The sequence below is a fragment of the Aulonocara stuartgranti genome (assembly GCF_965226115.1).
Source record: "Aulonocara stuartgranti genome assembly, chromosome: 20".
Taxonomy (NCBI): Eukaryota; Metazoa; Chordata; class Actinopteri; order Cichliformes; family Cichlidae; genus Aulonocara; species Aulonocara stuartgranti.
The window spans coordinates 28,045,883-28,064,769 of record NC_138956.1 but is presented as its reverse complement, the minus strand read 5'-3'; the positions used below and the strand labels follow the sequence as shown (position 1 = coordinate 28,064,769).

General features: G+C 44.8%; 1 protein-coding gene across 9 annotated transcripts in view; it reads right to left on the bottom strand.

Moving 5' to 3' along the window:
- Nucleotides 1-18,887, bottom strand: part of prkcz (protein kinase C, zeta) — a 101,008-nt gene that overhangs the window by 44,419 nt on the left and 37,702 nt on the right. For 5 of the 9 annotated variants that reach the window (XR_014273707.1, XM_082518490.1, XM_082518491.1 and 2 more), the window contains one exon: nt 3,948-4,033. Coding sequence is in view for 8 of the 9 variants with exons in the window: in XM_082518490.1 (XP_082374616.1) it covers nt 3,948-4,033 (86 nt within the window). In the remaining variant the exon portion in view is untranslated. Of the gene's footprint in view, nt 1-3,947; nt 4,034-10,222; nt 10,425-11,721; nt 12,004-18,887 lie in introns of those variants that run through there. The other 4 variants (XM_082518494.1, XM_082518495.1, XM_082518497.1 and 1 more) reach the window with 4 other exon arrangements.

The following is an 18,887-nucleotide window of genomic DNA, read 5'->3' as shown; positions in this document are numbered from 1 at the left end:
GAGCTTTTATACACCACTGCCACAGTAATGCCAGAAGCACTTGAGTATAAGATAAAGCTAGAAATGCAGGCAGATGACACCCCCTGTGGAGAAAAGATCGCTGTCAGGCTGTTAGCAGCTGAGTGTTCAGCTGTGGTGAACACTGGGCTATCTTGGAGAAAGTTCAGCAGGATTACGACAGGAAACGACCGTGGATGGAATATTTCCTCCCACGTCACTCTGCCATGGTGGTAGATGTGAGGGGTTTAGGGGAGTGTTCCACATCTGCTTTTCATTCTATGCAGCCAGGCAGGAGACCTGTCTCTGCTCATCCTCTCCTAAACCAGTGGTAGTTGTGCAGTGTCAAATTCATTTACAGTTCTTAGAGTTTGTTTTGTTTTGAGTTTGTTTGTTCTGTCTCTGTGGTGAGTCTGGGTCCCAGGGTTTAGATCCCGTCGTACTGTTTCTACTTCCCTGTGTCAGCACGCTGTGTTCCTCATCTGTTGTTCCTAGTCTGTTACCTACGGGGTTTCCTCAGTGTATTCCTGGAATTCCCAGTGTTTCCCTTGGATGTTGAACTTTGTTTTGCCACTGTTTTGGATATAAAGGTTCTGCCAAGTTTGCCTCACAAATTTACACTTGGGCCCATTTTTTGGTAAATGGTAAAGGGACCGGGTCTTACACAGCGCTTTTCTACTCTGAGCACTCAAAGCACTTTATACAACTTGTTCATTCACCCAATCACATCCATTCACACAAGCACTTGTCTGGGTTTTCAGTGCTACCTAACTAACATTTATACACGTTCACACTCCGATACTCAGACACACTCGGTATAGTATCTTGCCAAAGGATATTTGGCATGCAGACTGGAGCAGACTGGGATCGAACCCGCTCTACTACCTGAGCTACAGCCACCCCGTGCTTTCATGAGGTGCTTTCACACCTTCATGAAAGCACCGCCAAATTAATTCAATAAATATCCTGTCTAAATATAAAATCTAAATCGTGGATATTCACTTTTAAAAAAGATGGGTTGTTCTTGTTCTATATTATACCTAACTATCAGAGCTGCTCAGTGAGTGGGTCATCAGAGGTGTGCAGGTATCTGCACATAGGCAGTAAGGGCTGGGTGCATCTCCCCGCCTCCTCAGCAGTTCCTATTAGGGTAAGATGCATTAGTCCCGGAGACTCTGGGCAACTGGTCCTGTTAAAGCTTCTGTACACTGTGTAGCAAGTCCTAAACCTTTATGTCATTCTTAGGACCTCAGTGCAAATATTAAAGGTCCTGAATGGGAACATAATCAACATAATCAAGGCAGGGATTACACTTTCTCCTACATATTTGGTATTTTAAGATGAAAACTGGTCTTATTTGTATAGGCAGCAGTGAAACTGTACACGACAGCAGCATGAAGCGAACAGCAGCTCTCTCACTGTGACGATAGTTGTTGTATGTCACTATTAGAGATGGCACGATACCACTTTTTATGTCCGATACCGATATCATAAATTTGGATATCTGCCGATACCGATATGAATCCGATATAATGTTTTTTAATCAACAAAACTGTTTTTTAAATATCTTGCTGCATTTTGTATAAGTTCATACTCAAGTTTAAAACAACAACTACACTAAAGCTATTCTGTTATACCTGTATGCAAAAAAAAATATTTCATAGTTCAGCAATACTGATCAATCTAATAAACTTAAACCTACACCATCCTCCCTATTCTGGTATTTTAAAGAGTACTTAGCATAAATATTAAGCAACCTAACTAATAGGGTTCCAACTCCCAGCAACAACAAAAATAAATAAATAAAAAATAGGGAACCACCCCTCACGCTCCACCTCATGATGCTTAATCGCCGTAATCAACCTTAATTTGATGCAGTGTGAAAAAAAATGCACAGAAATCAATTATTTTTCAAGAAATATTAAATAGATTCAACATCTTTCTTCAACAGAATTGCAGACTGCACAGATGGTACCTTCCCAAAGGAAAAAGTACTATAGCTTACTAGGGTATATATATTAGACTTAATAGTTACTATATACAATAATGGACTTCTATTCATTTTGCATCAAACTAAAACTTTGGGTGTCAGATAATTATTTATTAAAAGCTCGACATTTTAAATGAGAATAAGAAAGAAAAGTATGTCTTTGTGCCCCCTTTTCCCTGTTAATGCCCTATCAGCCCCCCTGGCTAAACTTTGCTAGATCCGCCCCTGCACAGTTACCAGCCGTCAGCTATGTAGAAAAAGATCCTGGAGTAGAAAGTAATATTAAATACATTCTAACAACAGCTGATCAAGCTTAAACATGCTGCTGTTGTTCAGCCGCTGGTTTCCTCTTTCTGGTGCAAAGTGGGCCAAAAGCAAACTAGAGACACGACTGGCGACAGAAAAGCCGATCAGCTGATCGTTAAGCAGTTTCATGATTGAAGTAGCAGCAGGAGAGGCAGTCGTTTGTTAAGCTTAACGCAGGAATGCTTTACAAACATTCAGAGATGGACTTACACACTTGCTTTACTTCTCTCGGGATAACTTTGTCGGAGATGAAATGCCGGGTTGCTAGCAAAGCTCCACATGCTATCCAGACCACCGACAGGTCCTACATGCCACAGCCGCTCTATCACGTGATGCATACTGCTCCAAGTGCTAACGTTCTGAGGTGAGTTACGGCGTGTTGCAAGTTTTGTGAGGTGCTTTCGTGATATTTAATGGATCGGATTACATTTTTTATTTTTCTCCGATATCCGATCCAGTAATTTAGGTCAGTATCGGACTGATACCGATACGTAATATCGGATCGGTCCATCTCTAGTCACTATAGTGTATACCTGCATACAGTTTATTTCTTCATTGAATAAGGCAGAGTGCATCAGTAATACTAACCCCGAGAGCCATAGTGCTGAGCCAGCACGCTGCCTGCACTCAGCTTATCCACTTTCTGGTCCGCACATTAAGACCATCTCACTCCAAGCTGGATTACAAACCAGGAAAACAAGCACACAGCTCTGTCTGTGAAACTGTGTGCACTGATTGGAGGGCGTTTACATTTCCATGATCATGGGCATATTGTCCTGACACAGGAACACCAAATATCATCCTCTAAACCACAGGGCTGGCCTCATTCATCATCATGTTCGCTGAGGCAACATCAAATGGAAAACTATCCCACACAGAGACACCCACTTGTTTCCAGGTCTGAGCTGAGATGAGGGAACCAGCCACAACGAGGACACCGGGAATTATGCACCAGTGTTCAAACAGCTTAGCTGTGAGGTGACTGGGTTACCTGTCATCATTTAAATGCAGGATGTTTATGACACAAACATACCAGTGTAACACACTAAATCATGATATTTATAAATAATTACCACAAAGTAACAGTTTCCCCAACTAAACCTTTTATTTTCACAGTAATAGACAGTCCAGGTCAGAGCCTATATTCACCCTCCTGACACGTCGCTCAGCAGCATCTTGCACTAACACCACTAACTTCAGTAGTTAGCGGTCCTTACTGTGTCTGCTTCAGCTAGGTGCTGTCATTCAGGTGTGTACGTCACACCCTGTAACGCTCAGGGTTAAACACACCTGAACACAGCCTGACCCGTCTGGACGCTCTTTGGACACATGAGGCCAAAAATACAGCAGCACAAACACCAGTGTCAGTATTTGGTGACTAAAACAATCTAATATACTTTTTTCAGACAAGGCAAAGCTGCTAACGGATGCTCTACCAGCTGCAACTACACACACACATCTGTCGCCTCTTACTTGCTTCATATGTTGCAAGTCCAGACTGGCACAGGGCAGATGTTCATACGCACGGCTACAGCAACGGTTAACATTATATATCTCCAGTGGCTCGAATGACCCTGAGCGAGGCAGAGTGCAGCCGTTACCCAGTGTTCTCCTCAGGTGCCAGTGAGCATTAGTAAGACCTGAGGACACTCACCCTGTTAAAGCGTTTGGCCTGGAAGAGATGTCCGTTCACTCGGTAGAGCTTCCTCCATCTTCTGGCCCCCCGTCGGTAGATCGATTCTAGGAGAGAGAGGAAACGGTTGTAGAGCTGTAGCATGATGAGGGACTAATTGAGAGAGGGATGGAGGGGGAGCTAAGATAAAAGAAAAAAGTGATACAATCAGGTAAAAAGTGAGGTAAAGGTCCAGGTTTCATGCACAACATCAGAGTTTGAGCGAGGGGGGAAGATCAGCGTCGGGTTTCTCTACAGCAGTAAAAGCTCACACTGCTCTGCCTTCTCCACGCCCTCCCTCACCACTCTTCAATCTCCTCCCTTCATGTTTCTCCCTCAGCGCCTCCATCACTGCTTGTTTTACCCGATGAATAAACTCATCAGTACCTTATAATTCCTTTTATTCAGACGACACTGTGACGGTGAAGCTATTTATAACAGGACCGTGCAGTCAGCTAAAAATAAACTGCTGCTTCATTTAGATGTGTGAGAGCTGCTGCTGTTGGAAACAATATTTAACATTATTACAAAGGCTTTCCTGGGCTCATCAATAGTGTGACCGTCTGAAACAATCCTATCAGACACACTGTCATTAATATTATCAGGCTCATTGAATGGAATGAAGAAGCACTATAAAGACTTCTGTTTGTGTTTATTCTCTGCAGGATTATTTCATCACATTGCTGTCATGTGTGCTTCCATCCTCACACAATGCTGCTTTGTCAGATGTTGCCTCACCTGCTGCACACAAAGGTGTTGATGGCTTAATACAGAGAAACTCTTCTGGTATCCAAACTGGAGAACAACAACAACAACAAGTCCTCACATTTGTAATCAAACCGACCTGCTAACATTTCCAACATAATGCATGAAGCTGAGTCGTGTGGGCAGTTTTCTTATAACATCAACAATACTAAATCCTCTAAACTATGAAAGAATAAAAAAGAAACGTTACAACCAGTTATAAAAGCCCTGTTTATCAGTGCGGTCTCCTACAACCCGAATCCTCTCTGATACACTCACTCAAACCAACACTGTTGATACTGTATGAAAGAGGACTCCAACCCCCAAACATGAAACCGTATTATTGGCCACCACAGACTGCTACTATACCAGCCACCGCAGTGAGAGGGGTTATATGCATATAGCAGCTATGGGTGAGAAGCACCGAGTAGCTCACTGCAATAACAGTAATAATAGAAGACAGCTACAGCACAGTGGGAACAACAGTATGGAGCCAGCCCTGGGAGAACAGAGCAGAAGTGGACTGGTTAATGCACAGTCACCAATGACAGACGGACCTGCTGAGCTGAGGATGAAGATTGTGGTGAGACTCAGGTAAGACCCCAACAAAGAGCACAAAGTCCTCGTGCAGATACTTGCATATGTTGCCTCACAGATCACTCCTAGTACCAGGTGTCCATGAGTGTGGCTCTAGAAGCTGCCAAACACAGGCTCACAGCTCCGGCCAAGAGAATAAATCACCTGTTCTCCAAAGACCCATCCAGGCTGCACCATCATCCAACAAGGGAATAATAGCAGAGTCACCCAGAGACAAAAAGAGTCACCATCCAGTCCTCACACTGACTTCCAAACTGGTGACATCATCGGGATTTAAGCCTTTAGTCAGAAGACGACACCGTTTCCACGGACTGCTACACCACTCAACACGCTGTAGTCATTTTTACTATGGCTGAGTTCACCATGAGTGTCATTAACTCATCAAAATGTATGCTGACAGTTAGCATTACACCAGTGAATATTACCTGTGACCAGTTCATTAAAACAAAAGCAGAAATAAGCATGATGACATCTTACACCCACAAAGCTGATCTGTCCCTGTCAGGTCAGATACCTTCTCACTGAAAAGAACAATACTACTTTTCATTTCATTAAACTCAATCTTCATAAGACTTCATAGAGTTGTTACTAAAGAGCATAGTGCTGAGCAGCAGCATGTTACACAGCCTCAGGCACAGCCTGTGTGTGTCGCCTCCTGCAGTTTACTCCAACAACCCAACACAACCACCTCACCACAGTATGAGCCACAGCCATGTGGCATCACCATCTCCCCTCTCACTAATTATTCATTAGCTGCTCTCCCAGTGTACCCCCCCCCCCCCCCCCCCCATCCCCATCTGTACTAGGTTTCCAGTCTAGTTAGTTTCTCCAGTGATGGGCGTGGCCTAATAACGTCCTCCACTCACACATCTTTTGCCTCTGTTGCCATGGTAACCCATGCTCATGTTGTCATGAGGATGTCAGAACCTGTCAGTAAAGGTGCAAACAGACGATAAATCTTCTGAAAGCAGACCTCACCGTGGTGCTGAATCTGATTTCTACTCTGCGTCGTGTACACGTCTGTGCATTCTCATGTTCAGCATCACTGTGTGTGTAATATATAAAACAGTATTTGTGTGTTCATCAGGCTAAGGTCCTCTACCACAGGCCAGGCAGTGTGAGGGATCTGTGCAGCTGCTCCAGTTGTTCTTTCAGTCCCTGTTACTCCTCAGATTTTCGGTGTAGATGTTAGCGAGGTGGATCAGTGACTCCTGAATCGATATCCTTATCCACTCTTAGTGCTGAGCTGACGTAGGGGCTGACACCTCTGCAGAGCAGCAGCTGGGACAGTGCATCACCTCCATATACTGCATGCTTGTGCTGTTGCCTTGGAGCTGGCGTGCATGCTGTGCACATAGATAAAATGGGCACGCTGTGGTCACCATGGATGGTCGAGGTCAGCCACACAGAATTCTAATGTTTACTTTGAATTTCTGCAGGTCGTCCATGTTTACAGGCTTAAAGCTATGTGACTGGCTGATTAATGAGCAGCTGGTGTAGCTATCTTGCTTGCACGTCACTTTAAAGCGTGCAGTGTGGTGCGAGCCTCGTCCAAGCCAAAAATGAAGCGCTCGTTTCTATTTGCACATGAGAACCATAGAAACAAGGACTGAAATGCACCAAAGCATGACCAGCTTACTGGGCATTAAAGGCAAAACTGAAGTCACAGAGACCTCGTGTCACTAAAGTAGCCCTGCTGTAGAGTGACTCTGCTATGTTTAATGCACAAACAACAAGAAGCTGTGGCTGCTTTGGGTCTGTGTGAAGCCAGGCTGTGGAGATCTGAAGCACAAACAGGCCTCGCTCTTTACAGTTTTGTCTGTGAACTCCCTTAAATCTTCTTAAGCCCTCCAAAGAAAAAGAGAACCACTGCAGTGTGTTTCCATAGTTACCCACTATTTTCTTCTTACTGGTGGGTGAGGGAGATGGGGATGAGACACCACATGCTAATGTGGGGAGACGTGTGAGGAAACCTATGTGTGATTTAACACACAGCACATGCCCACACAATGCTAAATACAGTATGATTAAATCATTAAGTGCAAAGTGGTAAATTGCAACAATTAGCTCAGTGTGTTGATAAAACCATGAGACAGAAGGAGCTTCAACACACGAGTTTCCTCCTTTGTGCCATACAGACTTGTCGGGGGGAACCTTCATAATCAGAGCATTAATAATAAATATGGGGCAGCACGGTGGCACGGTGGTTAGCACTGTTGCCACACAGCAAGAAGGTCCTGAGTTCAATTCCACCATCAGGCCGGGGTCTTTCTGTGTGGAGTTTGCGTGTTCTCCCCGTGTTTGCGTGGGTTCTCTCCGGGTACTCCGGCTTCCTCCCACCGTCCAAAGACATGCAGCTTGTGGGGATAGATTAATTGAATAATCCAAATTGCCACTAGGTGTGAATGTGAGTGTGAATGGTTGTCTGTCCCTATGTGTTAGCCCTGCGACAGACTGGCGACCTGTCCAGGGTGTACCCCGCCTTTCGCCCTATGACAGCTGGGATAGGCTCCAGCGCCCCCCGCAACCCTGAAAAGGATAAGCGGAAGCAAATGGATGGATGGATAATAATAAATCAGTAGAAAGACTGATGGTTACAGGCTGCTGCAAACACTGCTCTGGTGTCTGTGCACCACAGCTGCACTGTGGGGGAATGTTTTATCCACTCAGATCCTGTGTGGGCCTGTGTCACTGACACGTGTCCCCTCTGACATGGCCAGGATCATTAGGACACACTCTCAGTTTCAGTGTTTTCATTCTCAGTGCACTGTATTTGATTACTGTGTTAACAGAGTGGCTCTACCACTCAAACTAATACATCACAATCGATCAATATTCAATGGCTGCGAATATGTGCTTCCTGCAGAAGTTCTCTGATGACTCTGCAATAGTCGGCCTCATCACTGATGGGGACGACAAGGAGTACAGAGGACTGACTCAAGACTTTGTGGACTGGTGCCAGCTGAACTACCTCCAGATCAACGCCAGTAAAACCAAGGAGCTGGTGGTAGACTTCCGCAGGCACAAGCATTCTCCACTGCAACCACTGAACATCCAGGGTATGGACATTGAGGCTGTGGACAGCTACAGGTACCTTGGTGTTCATCTGAACAACAGACTGGACTGGACTCATAACTCAGACGCCCTCTACAGGAAAGGGCAGAGCAGGTTGTACCTGCTGCGGAGACTCAGGTCGTTTGGGGTGGAGGGCCCACTCCTGAAGACCTTCTATGACTCTGTGGTGGCTTCTGCTATCTTTTATGGTGTGGTCTGCTGGGGCGGCAGCATCTCTGCTGGGGACAGGAAGAGACTGAACAGGGTGATCCGAAGGGCCAGCTCTGTTCTAGGATGCCCTCTGGACCCAGTGGAGGTGGTGAGTGACAGGAGAATGGTGGCTAAGCTGTCATCCCTGTTGGACAACGTCTCCCACCCCATGCAGCAGACTGTGACAGCACTGAGCAGCTCCTTCAGTGGGAGACTGCGGCACCCACGGTGTGGGACGGAGAGATTTCGCAGGTCTTTCCTCCCCACTGCTGTCAGACTCCACAACAAAGACTTTAACTGAACAAACACACACATCCACACATGTGCAATAACACTAAGTGCAATAATCTTTTCTGGCATCGTTGTATTTTTACTCAGTTGTATATAGCATTCGTATTCTATTTTTATCTTATTGTATATTTTTATTCTATTTTATTCTACTGTATATAGTATATTATTTTATTCTATTCTGTACAGCTGTGTACTGTATTTATTCTTATTGTATTCTAATTTTTGCCTCATAACTCTTGCACTGTCCACTTCCTGCTGTGACAAAACAAATTTCCCACGTGTGGGACTAACAAAGGTTATCTTATCTTATCTTATATGTAAACGGCTTCTTTAAAGGCACTGGCCCCAAAAGAGATGCTTCAAAGAATACACCTGCGTGTAAGCATGTGAAGGCCACCTGTGGAACCAGGTCCTGGTGTGGATTCAGGAGACAGATTAGACTGAAAGCTGTGTGATAAAGCTTATAGTTGGGCTGGATCAGGTGATCCTGAACAACCCCCTACTTATGGTGCAATATGCTTGGGCTGCTGAGGGGCTTCCCATGATACACTGAGCATTTCCTCTTTGCTCCTCTGTGTTTATAAATCGATTAAAGTATGGCCGTCTCTCCTACAGTTTGTCCCGTCTCTACCCCGACCCTCTGTCCTGAGCCTGCTTCTGCCGCAGGTTTCTTCCTCTTACACGGTAGTTTTTCCTTCCCACTGTCAACAACTGCTTGCTAATGATTTGCTTTCTAATACTGCAGGGTCTTTACCTTACAATATAAAGTGGCTTGAGGCAAGAACTGAGTTGAATTTAAAATGACAGCCTGACTCGACTCCTAGCCTCGGACACAGCAGGAGCACATCTCAGTCAGCCAGTGAAAAGATCATGTGCTTGGTAAAGTAAGAGTATTGTTGAAGGAACTAGTAGATGCATAGTGCTGGAGAACGAGGGTAATGTTAACCTGAGAGTTAGCATGATGCCCCTGTCAGCATCGTGATATTGTGCAGTTTTAACTCAAACATTGGTGTTAACCACAAGATATGGTAAATAGACCAATGGGATTCCCCGGTCTCATCCATGTTCTTTTAGGTGTTAAAATTCAGATGAGCAGCTGTGAAACACAAACAGTCGACTGTGGTTAGAGCTCCATGCCTCCCATTAAAGAACCATCACAGGACCTCTCACAGCCCAAATGTGCTGTAAACTCTGCTACACTTCACTTGCACTGACTGGCAAAGCTTCAAAGAGCTGACCTAGTACAGCATACCCCTGAGGAGAACAAGTGTTGCATTGTCCCACATTTCTGCCAAGGTGATAGTAAGAATGGCCCAAAGTGAATGAGCAAAGCAGAGCAGGCGAATCAAACGATACCATACCTCCAGATGCAAAGGCCAAAGCACACAGTCCCGCCATCTTGTCCACTGGAGGGATGAAGACGAGCAGACAGCCTATCGGAGATATACTGTGACTTACGCAGCGAGCTGTGGAGCAGGAGAGCAGGGTGGTACTACCAAATCTCTCCAGAACAGGACATTTACAAGGGTTTGACTCACTTCCAGACATTGTTCCTCTCACTAACAGGAAAGTAGCAGCATATACGTTACCAACAACACCCACCCCTCCCCTCAGACTCGCGCAGAAAAAAGGAAACAGCGAGCTTTAAGAGTCAAACTGATTGTTTTCACTGACTCTTAAAGGAATTAGCAGCAGCGTTCATCAGCGACACAGCGAGCACGTTCTCAGGAAATACAGACCGACTGGGCCAAGTTACTCTCTGCTGCCAGTTTTTAAGGCTGTTACATAAAGCGAGGCTATTATTGGCTCCCAAAGAAGCTGAAGCAGATCAATAAAACAGCCCCGAGGTGTTTTTGACACCGTTAGACCGTCTGTGATAACACAACAGACTTACTGTGCTGGAAGAGAAGGAGACAAAACTACACAACAAAGTCCCATAAAATCTTCATTATTATTATCATTATTATTATGGGATTATTATGGACAACTTTATACGAACTTTCTACGGAATCAAATGAACTGTGACAATATGAACTGTTTATGTATTATTTATGTATGAGCAGTTTTTATTCAGGAGCCACCTTTGAATCTTATCCTGAGATAATCACAGATGCAGGGCGTGTCCTCAGGTTTGTTTGCTGCACCCTCTGCTGTTAAAGCAAACACTCGCCAACATGCTGCCTTAGAAATCTGTGAAAAGTTCTTGTTTCATAAAAGAATATGTGAGCATGGTGTGATTGGGAACTTCAGCCTATGAAACAAATTTAAGCATGTATGAACTTATAAATGCTCATCGTAGTCAACAACACAGATCGTTTCCAGCGGTACCTTCAAAGTGTCTGTTTTAAAGTCGGATGCTCAGTCTGTCGTGCTCAGTGATGCATCTCAGCCGTAACATCTGAATAAATGACTTTCAGCAGGAACACAGCGTGTAGAGCGTGTACGGGAACTTAACTAAAGCCATCAAGTCAAAAAGCTGAAATACAGACACAGCCTTACTCCTGGTCCCAACTGAGGATAGGGAGACACTGTGGGTTTGACACTGGTTGTACTGGGAACGAGGCTGTCAGAAAGACTCCCATACTCGCGGCAAAACAACACAGGGGAGGCGTTCAATTAAAAATACTTCCTGTTATTCTCTCTAACTGATATAATGAGATGGATCTCGTTCTTGTGTCTTTGCGCTGAAACCAAATGAAGTGTTCAACAATTCCACTAACTCCAGGATTAAAACGCTGAAACATCCAAACAAGCCATTTCCTTTAATGACATCATCATCGCTGGCACCTTCGCTCAGCCCTCGTGCGACCTTTCTCTGCACACGCCTCAGATGACCCGATGTGCTCCACGCTCACCTTACCTTTGACTCGAATGTAGAACAGCAGCAGGAGCAGCATCCCTCCAGCAGAATGTTCCGGCTCCTTCATACTGGGAATCTCATGGTGCTCTCCTGCTGCTGCTTCCCTCACGCTGCCTTTCTCCTCCTACTCCTGCTCTCAGCGAACAGCCCCGCGTTCTCCTCCTCTGTTCCCTCCACAGTCCCCTGTGGCTGCTCCTCTTCAGCCTCCTGTCACCTCAAATGAAGCTCCGTGCCATACAAACACCATTTTTCCTATTCCTTCTTGCCGTTGAGCATCAAATGTTTCTCACTGAGAAAGGATCACATCACATGACTGAGGCTTTTCACCGTCTGCACCCACGCTGCAGTTACAGCTGGCTGCCCACAAGATGGCAGAGCAAGCTCTGACTCCAGCAGCACCACCCTGCTCTGCAGGCAACACGTTTTACCCTAAATATAAAGCTCACCTCTATTTTTAGTGACTGTGCCTATTGCAGCACATCCTGCATGACACTTCCAGCCCTGATTCTGGACACGGCCTGAAGAGCGTATGTGACAATGTTATTTTACTCCATCATAAAAAAGGACTGTGAGATCAAAACTGTGCTGGACAAAGATAATTATTCAGTTATTGAAAGCACAACGATCATTATATGAAGGTCAGCCAACAGTAATGTTTGTTTCTTTGGACATACGTTGGGTCAGTTCAGCTCTAACGCTTCGTGTTGTTGGTTTGCATCACTGTGTGGACCCCAAACAACTTTTAACTATTATTCTACTGAGACACAGAAGCAGCAGCGCTGCTCACAGAGACCATGAGACCCTTTTCTGTTTAATGCCACACGTTCAAATTCAAGGCTTCTGGTGAAGGTTGAGGCAACAAAATGAGTTACAATAAATGATCTACTTGGTGGCCACATGAAAAATAAATACATGAACAACTTCTCAGAGACGAGAGTAAAAACATTACCAATAGCTAACACTATCCTGCTGCTATATGTGTGTGAATGCCCTGAGCGCTGAGGCCAGCCTATGAGCTCAGCCCTGTTAGTTTTCTGCTCTGGGCCAGTGCAAAAACATTTTTATCAAACACAATGAGACAAAAACAAAGACGATGTCGTCAGATTCCTCAGCTGGGCTTGAGACACGAGAACGATCACTTCCACCTGTAGCATGAAGACAACATACGTGTGTATGCTGATCCAACAGGAAAATAGTGTTCAGAAAGCAACTGTGATGTATCAGGATGTGAGCAATAAACAGAAAACATCTGTGATTTGGCTTCAACACCGTTTATCAGGTAACAGCCTCTCTGTGACTGAACTAAGTCTCTGTTTGAGTCTCTGTGTTTCACATGTGAGCACGATCAAGTCCACCATAAGAACACGCTTGCCTGCCCGTGTTGCAACACCAGGGGAGGCTGAGCAAACATTTTTTGCATTCCTTCACAGTGACGGAGAAAGGTTATACACAGTGTTAGAAAAGCAGCACTGCAGAAGCGGTCAGTGCAATGCTTCCACTCTGAACGAAGACGAGCTGCACAAGAGGCGCTCTGCTGGGATGGGACAGGCTAACATCACCCAGCTTTTGTTCACATGACTTAATACTATTCACTGTCACACAGCTTTATTTATTTCACACTGATGAGAAACAGGATTGTAAAGTAACTTTTAATTTTGGACACCCTGTCAAAGCTAATGAAGCTAATGAAGTTCTTGATTTGAAGGCTGGACTAAAGTTATGGTAAAATCAAAAAGTACACCCTCTTTAAATCCTCGGGTTTTACATATAATGAAACAAAATCATCTAGCTATAAGCTCAAATGGACTACTGCTATAATATCATAACGCCATGCTGCACTAAGTCAAAATGCAGAAGAAGAAAGCACAGCTGTGTTCCACAGCTTTAGGAGCAGCGAGCTGCTGCTAATCAAATGACTTAACTAATCATCAACGAGCATTACAGCCACCATACGATACAATATTACAGTTTGTGGCTTCTTTGTAAGGGTTGCCAGGGGAACGCCTCTGTTCAGTACAGAGAACATGCAGCACAGGTTAGTGTTGCAAAGTGGCAACCCCACAAACAGCACCAACACATCAAACCAGCTATCAAGCACGGCGCTGATGATTTGGGCTTGAATGCAACCACAGGATCTGATCATGAACTCGTCTGTACAACAAAGCATTGTAGAGTCAGATGTGAGGCAATGCAACAGGACACTGATCCAAGCACACCAAGAGTAGTAGTAGAAGAGGGGGTAGTAGAGGGGGGCTAAAACTGATGAAGTCATTAAAAACCATAGGACACTGAATGACTGTTTTACTGTTTGAATGACTGGTGATTTTGAATTTTACAAAGACTCAGTCTGTTTGGACACATATTCATACAAACCTCCATTTGTCTTATACGTAGTCTATACAGTGGTTGAGCTTATTAGATTGCTTATTATTAGGCTGCTGAAACCTCGTAATGTTAAGAGCTGGAACACACGCTGCACATACACAACAATGTACCAGACTACACAAATCTTTGGTCAAATGCTCCTTTGTGTGTGCTTCTTCTGGACCAGATCAGGTGCTGGATGCTGAGTTCAGAACTTCTACAACAACAGAGCAAAGCAAAGTGACCTGATCAGGCATGTGGTGCAATGAACAGAGAAATTAAACATAAATGTGAGTAAAACAGTGATGCAGTGAAGAAAGAGACACTGCAGGGTAGATAATGGGGAAACCCAGAGTGAAGCTTTGGAAACCAGCTTGCTTAGCAGAGCAGCTTAGCCTAGCTCTCTTTGGCCAACGCTAGCTTCAGCAACACTATTGTTGTACAGCTTGTTTGTGCCAGCTGAAGGGGTTGCCCAGTGGGCGCACAGAGACCAGCCTTTTGTGGATTAGCCCTTTACTGCAGAAGTTCAATAGTGGGACATGCCAACCACTTTAAATGCAGGAGATTCATCAGATCAGATGTTTTCTTCAATTAGATATTTGCAGAATTAAAAGTTAGACACATTTTTATTAAATTACATGGTAAATTGCCTGCATTTGTATAGCGTTTCTACTAGTCCCTAAAGACCTCAAAGCGCTTTACACAACCAGTCATCCACCCATTCACACACTGTGAATGTACAGCTACATTGTAGCCACAGACACCCTGGGGCGCACTGACAGAGGCGAGGCTGCCAGACACTGGCGCCACCGGGCCCTCTGACCACCACCAGTAGTGGTGAAGTGTCTTGCCCAAGGACACAACGACCGAGACTGTCCAAGCTGGGGCTCGAACCGGCAACCTTCCAATTATAAGGCGAACTCCCAACTCTTGAGCCACGATCGCCCCAGCAATTACAGCAAAGTTTTGTTTGGAAGTCAGGGTTATGAGAACAAAATATTGACTTTCAGTTACTCACAATTATGATCAGTTGTGACACCATCAGTATCAACAGTGTTTGTGGTGCTCCAGCTGCAAACCACCTCACCATCACCTGAAGCAGCTGAGCTTCACAACACTTTGTCTCAAGGTGGCAGTAAAGCTGCCTGGCTAGCACACACAGTAATGTTAGCTGCTCAGCTATTAGCAATTACCCAATAGCTATTAGCTAGCTCGGAAAGACACAAGCTAGTGTACTCCCAGTGCTGGTCCCAAGCCCAGATAACTGGGAGGGTTGCACCAGGAAGCACATCCAGCGTCAAAGCTTTGTCAGATGGAAAAAGCAGATCCATCTGATCCATCAGACAGGGATGCAGCCAAAGTTATCATTACCCAATATTAGCTATCTGTTAAGCTGTCATTAAGGTAGCATTGAGTGACCATCTGTTAACAGTAATGTGGGTCATCAGTCCTGCCAGTTTGTAACAGTGTATTAGATGGGGTAACAGGATGACAGTTATTTGTGTTTAAATCTGTTGTGTTTCTGACTAAAGCTGAAAAACCAACAACTGAACAAAGAGTCAGCTGTATGTGATGAGCAGGAGCACAGTACCACCTCACACCTAACAACATGTTTCTGGATCTACACAACACAATTATAAAGTAACTGTCAAACAATATTTATAATACGATGTGAAAGAGTAGGAGCAACGGGGTGTGTATTTCATCACGTCTGTCTGAACGCTCTGTGAATGTAAGGCTATAATTCCTTCACTGTCATCACATACAGACGCACAGCATTAACACTGTGTACCACTCTGCATACTGTGGCTCCTCTCAAATAGAAAACCTCACATCAGAAGTACTGGAATAACTCTCAAACTCACACCTGCGAGCTGGAGAGGAAACAGTGTGTCACTAACTCACAACAACTTCCTTCACAGCACAGCTTTAGTCTGATTACTCTGACTGTGACAACTGGCCTCTGTCAGCGGTATCATACACCACCATCTTTAACAGGTGTGTTTCATCATGTTTGACAATCAATGTTGTAACACTGGATTATTTATTCATTTTTACAGTGAGCAGAATAATAAATGAAGCTTGTTTTTAAATATCAGGCACAGTCAGCAGTAGGCATCATTATTACTGTCAGTCAGATCTACAGGTAGAACTGTTCAGGTGTATCAGGTGTCCTCAAATCCTGTCACACTCAGGTGTGTTCAGTTTGTCAGGCTCCAGTAATTAAAGGCAGTGTGTAATGTGTGTATGGGTGTTGATCTCCAGTTCAAGAGTTCTTTAAAACAATGCAAACTCACTACAGACCTCAGCTGGCAATGCTGTGATTGTGCATCTACAGTCACACTACACACGTTTCACCTGTAGAACAAAACTGCTGCTTACTAGCGGACACAGACAATAACCAGGCCTTGTGGAATAATCCTCCTGCAGAGCTGTGGTCAGTGTCTAACATGGTTGTGTCTATACTGGTTTAAGCGTCTCTTCATTGAAACCTTGGCTTCCAGTGTAGGAACGTTCTTGTCTTTAGACTTGGAAACAGAACCGAGAACAGCGAGTAGAACACAGAGCAAAACACGTGACCAGCAGCGCTGCAGTAAATCAGTAACAAGGTTGGTGTTAGCTGACAGCGATAACCAGTTTATGTAAGACAAACACTTCCTGTTCCTTATTCAGACTGCGTTTCCTTAAAGATTTGGACTTTGCCCACATTATGCCCCTGTGGTAATGATGTACAACAACCGCACAGGTGCAAACCTAACAGGTAACAGGTTCCCATCACTCTGATTCATGCTCCTTGTTTTTAGCACCTAAACTCCTCCCTTTCAGTTTTTTCATGAGCCTCCTAACTCATCAGCTCTACCTGGAGAAACTCATCAGATCTGTCAGAGAGGAAAAAGCTTCAAATATGCATAAATCCAAGCACAACAGAGCCCAGATGGCCCAGTTCTCAAAGCTCTAATCATGTGTTTCCTGCAGAACGGTCAGAGAGGTTCAAAACAGCTTCAATCATCAGCTTTTAATACAACATTTTCTTATCCGAAGGGCGACGTGACCCAAATTCTGGATGGATCAGACAACTGCTGTGTTACTTAAAGGTTTATTTCCAACCCAGTTAGCAAAAATAAAAAGAGCGCTCCTCCCAGAAGACCGTGACCACGGGCTTTTCCACTTACAAAAGATAAAATAGATTATTGATCTGAAGGAGGAGAAGGGTGAGTGTGTGTCCTAGAAAAACCATGTGTCTCTAACAGTGTCTCAGGCTGAGTGAGTCACTGAGCCTCTGTCAGGCTGACGTGAGATTAGAAACACCGGTCATCAAACACGTATCCAACCACGACACAGTGATATCAACTATTCACATTAAATCATTTCTCAATTTTTGTACCTGCGAGTTGTCCAAGCTGAGACTGTCCTCCCATTAAAACCACAGCTGTTTATTTATACCAGTCTATGGCCGTGTACTGGAGCAGCACTCGGAGACAGACAGCCATCCCCACAGGCTCAAAGGAAATGCAAAAAATTGCAACCAGGAAGAAACTAGGAAAGGAAACTACTAAGGAAACATGAGCAGAGGGCGGCTGAGGACACGAACACACTGAGGATAACCAGACCACAGGTGGGAACACGGCTCAAACTAAGGGGAAACGGAGACAGAGACTATCAAAATAAAACAGGAAGTGAGGTTATTGCTTTAGTTTTGACTATAGTTCTCCCTCTACAGTGATTTCACTGACTGACTGTTAAGCCACTGTACACTGACCCTCCTGCGTACACTGACCCTCCTGTGCCAGCCTCAACAGTGATTAGCTACAAGCCAAAATATCATTTATCCCAAACTGGACGAGCTTTTCCAAAAACACAGCTCTGCACAGGGAAACTGATGAATTAACATATCTAATATTTAACCAGTATTAACTCAGTGCATACCATGAAGTCAGCACACTGAGTCCTTAACAAGCTAACTTCAGCCTGCCGTTCGTCTGTTTGCTCCTCAAGGTGGCCGGGCTCTTTTTCTCTGGTCCTCTGCTTCAGGTGGACTGATGGGCGGCCGTCACCTGCTCTGTGCTCCTGGGTGGAGCTGTTCCTCCATCTGCTCGTCTGAATCAGATCACTGTTCATCGTTCCTGATGCTGCTCACTTTCATTCTCACCAGCCTCCTGCTCTCCACCTCTACAGGCCAGTTTCCACTGGACAGCAGCCCACGCCCTCAATAAGCTTTACACAGGTGTCTTCATCCAGAACATAAGTAAGAGATCCACACACCCACACTAACTGGAAACCTGCCTGACTGCCACCGTCGTTCTGTTCACCACGCTCGTCTTAATATCACTGTGTAAACTTTGCATTTCAGTCTGATTCTTGGGTCCAAATAATTCATCAAAGATCATCAAACTCATTCTAATAGTAGACAAACTGAGCTCCATGATGCATGTATCAGCATTTTTCAGTCAGGTTCATGAATCACATCCAGCCTTCGTTATTTCTAAACCAGCTAAATAAATGGTAAATGGCCTGTATTTATATAGCGCTTTACTAGTCCCTAAGGACCCCAAAGCGCTTTACATATCCAGTCATCCACCCATTCACGCACACATTCACACACTGGTGATGGCAAGCTACATTGTAGCCACAGCCACCCTGGGGCGCACTGACAGAGGCGAGGGAAATCACTGACATGTGTTAGCAGGATCACAGAGCTGCATCACTCAGGTTCACTAACTTATATAAACTGCTGTGTGGTTCCAGTTTATCCAGTTTACAGTGGTGGAAATGTGGCCTTGGTTACAGCTACAGCACTCGTT